General features: G+C 61.4%; 1 protein-coding gene across 3 annotated transcripts; it reads left to right on the plus strand.

Moving 5' to 3' along the window:
- The first annotated feature begins 1,326 nt into the window (after window positions 1-1,326).
- Window positions 1,327-6,681, plus strand: KCTD13 (potassium channel tetramerization domain containing 13). 3 transcript variants are annotated; one of them, XM_048854675.2, is made up of 7 exons: window positions 1,327-1,548; window positions 2,696-2,957; window positions 3,112-3,281; window positions 3,434-3,523; window positions 3,686-3,738; window positions 4,175-4,370; window positions 4,949-6,681. In XM_048854675.2, the coding sequence occupies exons 1-7, from the start codon at window positions 1,342-1,344 to the stop codon at window positions 5,186-5,188; spliced, it is 1,218 nt and encodes a 405-aa protein (XP_048710632.2). In that variant the 5' UTR covers window positions 1,327-1,341; the 3' UTR covers window positions 5,189-6,681. The 3 variants fall into 3 exon arrangements, with proteins under 3 accessions (XP_048710632.2, XP_048710634.1, XP_048710633.1); XM_048854677.2 differs by lacking the exon at window positions 1,327-1,548 and adding an exon at window positions 2,239-2,261; XM_048854676.2 differs by lacking the exon at window positions 1,327-1,548 and adding an exon at window positions 2,347-2,527.
- The last annotated feature ends 369 nt before the right edge of the window (window positions 6,682-7,050 follow it).

Consider the following 7,050-nt stretch of genomic DNA (forward strand, 5'->3'; position numbering starts at 1 on the left):
CCAGGGCAATACCAAATCAATCCCCTAATTGGTCACCCAGGATAGTGCTGTGTTTAGCCTCTGTCCTCTCACTGGGCAACAGAAATGATACCACGTTGGTGTCTGTCCCAGATTGGTCACTAAAGATGGTGGTGGGCTGGTGTCTCTCCCCTCACTGGATGTGGGGGCTGCTGACGGCAGCTGACTGGCATCTCTCTCCTTGCTGGGCAGGGCCATTGATGCCCAGTTGGCATCTATTTCCCCAATGGGCAGGGGAGCTATTGGCAGTGCCGTCAGTCTGACATCTCTCCCCTGACTGGGCAAGGTCATAACCCGTTGGTGTCTCCCCCATGACTGGACACAGGATGTCGGCGGTGCCAGGTAGTGTCTCTCCCCTTGGCGGTGCTGGGCTGGGCACCGTCTCTCCTCTCGGTCACCCTCCCTCAGGCCAGTGTCTCTCCCCTCGGCGTCTCTCCCCGGGGCCAGGCTGGTATCTCTTTCCCTCAGGTCTGGCCAGCGTCTCTCCCCGGGGCCAGGATGCCATCTCTTTCCCTCAGGTCTGGCCGGCATCTCTCCCCTTGGCGTCTCTCCCCGGGGCCGGGCTGGCGTCTCTTTCCCTCAGGTCTGGCCGGCATCTCTCCCCTCGGCATCTCTCCGCCAGGCCGGGCTGGCATCTCTTTCCCTCAGGTCTGGCCGGCGTCTCTCCCTGGGGCATCTCTTCCCCGGGCCAGACTGGCAGCTCTTTCCTCAGGTCTGGCCAGCATTTCTTCCCGGGGCCGGGCCGGCGTCTCTCCCCCAGGCCAGGCTGGCATCTCTTTCCCTCAGGTCTGGCCGGCGTCTATCCCCGGGGCTGACGTCTCTTTCCCTCAGTCTCTCCCCCGGGGCCAGGCCAGCCTCTGGCCACGTGCCGCTCCAATGGCCTCCATTTGGCCGCCATTTTGTTCCCTCGCTCGCCTTGCCCCCAACCTCAACCGCATTTGAAAAGCGCGCGCTACACGTGAGCAACGGTCCTAACGTTCGCGGACCGCAGGGAACAGAATGCGCATGCGCCGCACTGGACGCTGGTCGCTTTCCAAGGGTGGTAGCCCACTTGCGTTATGCACATGCGCCCACTGACGTTTCCCCGCCCTGTCCCCTGCCTTATGAGCATGCGCACCATTCTCCCACAGGCCTGCTGATGCTATGCGCATGCGCGGATTGCCCTGTTACTGTCGCCTAGCTTTGCGTTCTGCACATGCGCGGTCGGAGGACCTTCACGCCAGGAGACATCCCCGCTCCCTTCCCCTCCCGCCCAGTTAATTGTTCTGCGCATGCGCAGATTCGGAAACGAGCTCTTGCCGCAGCCCCGTCTTGCCCCTACGCATGCGCTTGAGTGGACCCTCCCTCCAGGGGGTGGGGCGCGGCTGGGTACCCGGATCAACATGCCAAGCCCGACGCGCATGCGCGGTGCGGCTCTCTCTGGCTGAGTGCGGCGGGGAACTGGCCTGGCGGGCGGCGCAGGGAGCTGGGTGGGGGGAGCAGGGAGGGGCCGAGCCTCGCCCCACCCCCCGCACGGGGCGGGCAGGGCAGGTGAGAGCGGCGGCGCGGACTAGGGGTCAAAGGGCAGGGAGGGGCGGGGCTGTGGGCGGAGGGCGGGGCTGGGGTCAAAGGGCAGGGAGGGGGCAGTGCTCTGGCCAGAGGGGGTCAAAGGGCGAGGAGGGGTGGGTTTGTAGGTCAAAGGGAGGGGCCGTGGGCAGAGGGGGACAAAGGGTGGGGAGGGGGAGGGGTCTTGGGTAGGGGGCACAAGGGGAGGGGCCATGGGGAGAGGGTGGGGTTGGGAGGGTCAAAGGGTAGGGAGGGGCCTTGGGTAGGGGGCACAAGGGGAGGGGCCATGGGGAGAGGGTGGGGTTGGGAGGGTCAAAGGGTAGGGAGGGGCCTTGGGTAGGGGGCACAAGGGGAGGGGCCATGGGGAGAGGGTGGGGTTGGGGGGCTCAAAGGGCAGAGGGTGGGGTTGGGAGGGTCAAAGGGTAGGGAGGGGCCATGGGCAGAGGGTAGGGTTGGGGTCAAAGGGCAGGGAGGGGCCATGGGTAGAGGGTGGGGTTGGGGGGCTCAAAGGGTAGGGAGGGGCCATGGGGAGAGGGTGGGGTTGGGGGTCAAAGGGCAGGGAGGGGCCATGGGCAGAGGGTGGGGTTGAGGGACAAAGGGCAGGGATCTCCTAGGACTAGGGGTCAGCTGCCGACCAGAGGGGCCCATTCTTCGGGGTGAGGAAAGCTGAGAGCTGTTGGGGAGGGGTGTACGCTCAGGTAAGGCCACGTCTACACTTACAAGCTCCCCGTAGCACAGGCGTACTGACGCAGCCACGTGGCTGTAGCACCCGTGGAGTTGTGTTACACTGACAACGTGTGAGAGCTCTTCCAGTGATGTAATAAAAGCAGCTCAATGAGCAGCCGTACCTGTGTCGGGGGAGAGTGTCTCCCGCCAATATAGCACTGGGCAAACAAGCATTTATGCCAGCAAAAGTTGCATCGCTCGGGGAGGGGTGTGTTTTCACACACTTGAGCAACAAAAGGTTTGTTGACATAAGTGCTAGTGTGTACGTGGCCTAACTGGGGTCGGGGGCAAATGTCACGTGAACCAAGGTGGACACAGAGAGCGTAAGTGGGGAGGGGGGTCCTGGATAATGGAAAGAGGACCCCGATTCATCCCCTTCCCCTTTTCCCGCCCCTCCCTGCTGCAGGTGGAGATGTCGGCCGAGGCCACGATGACCCCGCTCCCAGCCCCCGAGGCCTGCGCCCCCATGGTATCCATGCAGCACCAGCCTACAGGGGGAGCGGTGGGTGTGACCTTTGACCTAAAGCCCTTGAATCCTAGCAGCAAGTATGTGAAGTTGAACGTGGGCGGGTCCCTGCACTACACCACAGTGCAGACCCTCACCAAGCAGGACACCATGCTCAAGGCCATGTTCAGCGGTAGAATGGAGGTGCTCACTGACAGCGAAGGTACCTGCCCTGCTCCTCACAGTGCCCCTGATGGGAGGGGCCGGGGCTGGTGTAGCCGGGAGCTCCCTCCATACCCAGTGCTCCTGCCCCACTCCCCACAGTGCCCCTTGCTGGGAGAGGCTCTCCACATCCTTTTGTCTCTTCCCCTCTTCAGGCTGGATCCTGATCGACCGCAGCGGGCGTCACTTCGGCACCATCCTCAACTACCTGCGGGATGGCTCGGTCTCGCTGCCAGAGTCGCAGCGGGAGCTGGAGGAGATGCTGTCCGAGGCACGGTACTACCTCATCCAGGGGCTGGTGGAGGACTGCCAGCTCGCCCTGCAGGTAAGGAACGAGTGGGGGTGGGGTCACTGAGGGCTCTGGGATTCCCCTGCTGTGATACCTGGGGGCAGGGCTATGCCATGGGGATGGGGTCACTAAGGGAGTCATGGGTCCCAGGAGCCTGCAGTGACCTTGCTGGTCTCTGTTCCTCCTAGCAAAAGAGTGATGGCTATGATCCTCTGTGTCTCATTCCCATGGTGACATCCCCCAAGGAGGAGCAACAGATCATCTCCAGCTGCTCCAAGGTGAGACAGGCAGGCAAGGCCACCCATATTGGCCTTTCCAGTCGCCCCAGTATCACCCTCTGCGCTGACACCCCCCAGCCTTCTCCCTCCCCTTTGCACTAAGTTATGCTGAGCGACTCGTACGAATCCAGCTTCATTTCCTGTCTCTCGTTTTTTTTCCAGCCAGTGGTGAAACTGTTGCATAACAGAAGCAACAACAAGTATTCGTATACCAGGTAATCCAACGCTCCTGACCCGCTCCCTGCAGCACCCCCTGCTGGGAGAGACTGGGGCTGAAGTACTGGGAGCTACCTCCATAGCCGGTGCCCCACCCCCTCCCAACAGCGCCCCCTGCTGGGAGAGGCCGGGGCTGGAGTTGCTGGGAGCTCCCCCCACAGCCAGTGCCCCTCCCCAAATCCCTCCCACCTGGGAGGGGCTGGGGCTGAAGTAAAAGTGAGCTCCCCCTGAGCCCACGCCCCCTGCTGGGAGAGGCTGGGCTGGAGTTGCTGGGAGCTCCCTCCACAGCCAGTGCTCCTCGCCCTCCCCAGATCAGCCCCAGCCTCTCCCAGGAAGGGGTGAAGTAGCCAGGAGTCCTGCCCCACTGCCCAGACCACCTCCTGCTGTGCTGGAGTAGCTGGGAGCCTCCCCACCCATGGGGTCTCTTCTCCGCAGTAACTCGGACGATAACCTGCTGAAGAACATCGAGCTGTTCGACAAGCTGGCGCTGCGTTTCAATGGGCGGGTCCTCTTCATCAAGGACGTGCTGGGGGATGAGATCTGCTGCTGGTCCTTCTATGGGCAGGGCCGCAAAATCGCCGAGGTCTGCTGCACCTCCATCGTCTACGCCACCGAGAAGAAGCAGACCAAGGTACCCCTGGGCCCTCACACTTAGTACATTCCATGAGCAAATTGCCCTGCAGCACATTGGTCTATTCCAAGGATATACGTGAATCTGTCTTATGTTAGCACATGGTATGGTCCAAGGCAGTGTGGATGGCCCCCTCTCTCTGCTGTCACATGGACTCTTGGTGTGATCCAGCACCCCTTGTCACCTTCACACTTGGTATGATCCAGTGCCATCAGAGCAGTCCCCTCTTTTCCAGTCACATGCTCACTTGATATGGTCCAACACCAAGTGGGTACCCCCCCCCCCGCATCATAGTGTCAATTGGTATGGTCCTAGGCCAAGCGGGTGGTCCCCTGTCCGTGGGCACTTGATATGGTCCAACGGCACCAGCTGGTTCCCTCCATGGTTTTTCTTGGTATGTTCCATGGGTAGTCCATTATACTTGGTATATTCCAAGACAACATGTGACTCCCCCCACCCCCCTTGCTAGCTTCCAAGGCCACATGGGCAGTTGCTGGTGGGATTCTTTGAGGCTGTGGGGGGCATGGCTTGTAAAGCTGCCCCACCCCTGGGCCCAGCCTAACCTCCGACCCCCACAGGTGGAGTTCCCCGAGGCCCGGATCTTCGAGGAGACCCTGAACATTCTGATCTACGAGACCCCGCGGGTCCCCGACAAGGCGCTCCTGGAAGCAACGGGTGGGGCGGCTGGAGGAGGGGGCGGCCCCCACCGGGCCGACGAGGAGGACGGGCGGGAGCACCGGGTCCGGCGCATCCACGTCCGGCGCCACATCATGCATGACGAGCGCCCCCACGGCCACCAAGCCGTCTTCAAGGACTGAGCCCGCGCCGCCCCCACGGCCCCATCCAGGTGCCAAATGGCGGGGGTGGGGGCTCCCCTTCTCTCTGCCACACCCCCACTGCCTCTCTGACCTTTCTGGGGTCTCCATTGACCCCTCTCCGCTCTTTGGGAGCTCTCTGCCTTGTGGCTTCTGACCTTTGACCCCCTTCTCCAATTCGACTCCCCGGCAGTAGAGACCTGGGTAACTTCCTGGACTGCGCAGGGGAAAGGGACACAGGAGGCAGCTCCTGGGAGACCCCTCCTGCTTAATTAATCGCCCAGGCACCAACTCCTGTGTTTAACGAGCCTAATTCCTTTGCTTTTGTGGGTGTATGGACTTCCTGGTCTGTCCCTCCCATCCCGCTCCATTCTGGATTGACACCCGTGCGACAGCTCTAACCCAGCCCGGCACTGCAGGTCAGGCCGGGATCCGTCACCCGCTGCCCTGGGGGTGGGAGACAGCAGGGAGGCCAGTGCTGGCTTATGGTGTGGTTAGGGGGTGCTGGCTGAGCAGGCAGCTGCCAGCTAGTCCAGCCCCGGGCCCCTCCTAGGTGTGGGGAGGGGCGCTGGCTGTGGGGGGAGCTCCCGGCTACTCCAGCCCCAGCCTCTCCCAGCAGGGGGTGCTGTGGGGAGTTCTGGCAGTGGGAGTTTTGCTCCCTTTGCTTCTGGGGGTGGGGGAGTGACCCCCATTTACCAGCCTCAAAACTGTCCTTTCCTTGCCAAACTCATGGTACGTTCCAACCTACCAGACTTCACACCCCTTTTCTACAAATGACATGGCATGACCTAGTCTTCCTACTCTGCCCCCCCCATACATGGTACAACCCCGCTACTGTCCTTTACCACATACATGGAATTCACCTCCCCCTCCCCCCAATACACAGTGTTCCTTACCTGTATCGCCTAAAACACATGGTACGTGCCAATCTATTGGGCCCATCCCCTTCACCGCAAAATACAATGGAACCCACCGCTCTTCTCCTCCCCCCCGGCCAAATACAGTGGAATCCTCCACTCCCCTTCCAACCTCCCAATAAAATGGGAGGTACCGCCCCCCCCAATAAAATTTTGCTCAATCACCCAATGTAAATTGGTATCTTCAAATCCCCTTCTCCTACAAATTAAAATGGGCTACTCCAACCTGCCTCCAAATAAATGTGTTAAGCCCACCCCTCAAAATAAAATGGGATATTCCAACCTCCCTGTTAAATGGGATGTTCCAATCCCCTTCCGTTACAAAATATAATGGAATGCTTCCACCTGCCCCAAAGGAAATGGGATGTTCCAAACCTCACCCCCTAAAAATACAATGGGATGCTGCAATCCCCCTCCCAAATCAATTGGGAGGTTCCAAACCTCACCCCCTGTAGAAAACGCAAAGGGGGAGAGGCAGGGGCCCCCCCCCACCCCCCCTTATTCCTCATGTTTGTATAATTTATTTGAACGAGGTTTTTGCTTTTCTATTAAATTATTGTAATAAAGATTCCTGGGAAACATCGGCTCCTAGCCCGGCCCTGCCACCACTGGGGGGCCCTGGCTGGGTGGGAACCAGAGCCCCCTAGAGGGGAGAGGCCCCGCGTCCCATCCCTCGCCCCACAGGCCAGTCAGCCCCCTTGGCTCATCCTGGGCTCCAGCTCCAGGTTACTGGGGGGCACATGGTGCTTTCCACCCACCAATTTCAGTTACGGGGTCTGGGCAGCGCCCGGCGCGAGGGGCCCTGCTCTCTGTCGGGGGGGGGGATGGGCAGCGCCCGGCGCGAGGGGGCCCTGTTCTCTGTCGGGGGGGGGATGGGCAGCGCCCGGCGCGAGGGGGCCCTGCTCTCTGTCGGGGGGGGGGTATGCGCAGCGCCCGGCGCGAGGGGCC

This window comes from Caretta caretta, unplaced genomic scaffold, assembly GCF_965140235.1.
Source record: "Caretta caretta isolate rCarCar2 unplaced genomic scaffold, rCarCar1.hap1 Scaffold_32, whole genome shotgun sequence".
Taxonomy (NCBI): domain Eukaryota; kingdom Metazoa; phylum Chordata; order Testudines; family Cheloniidae; genus Caretta; species Caretta caretta.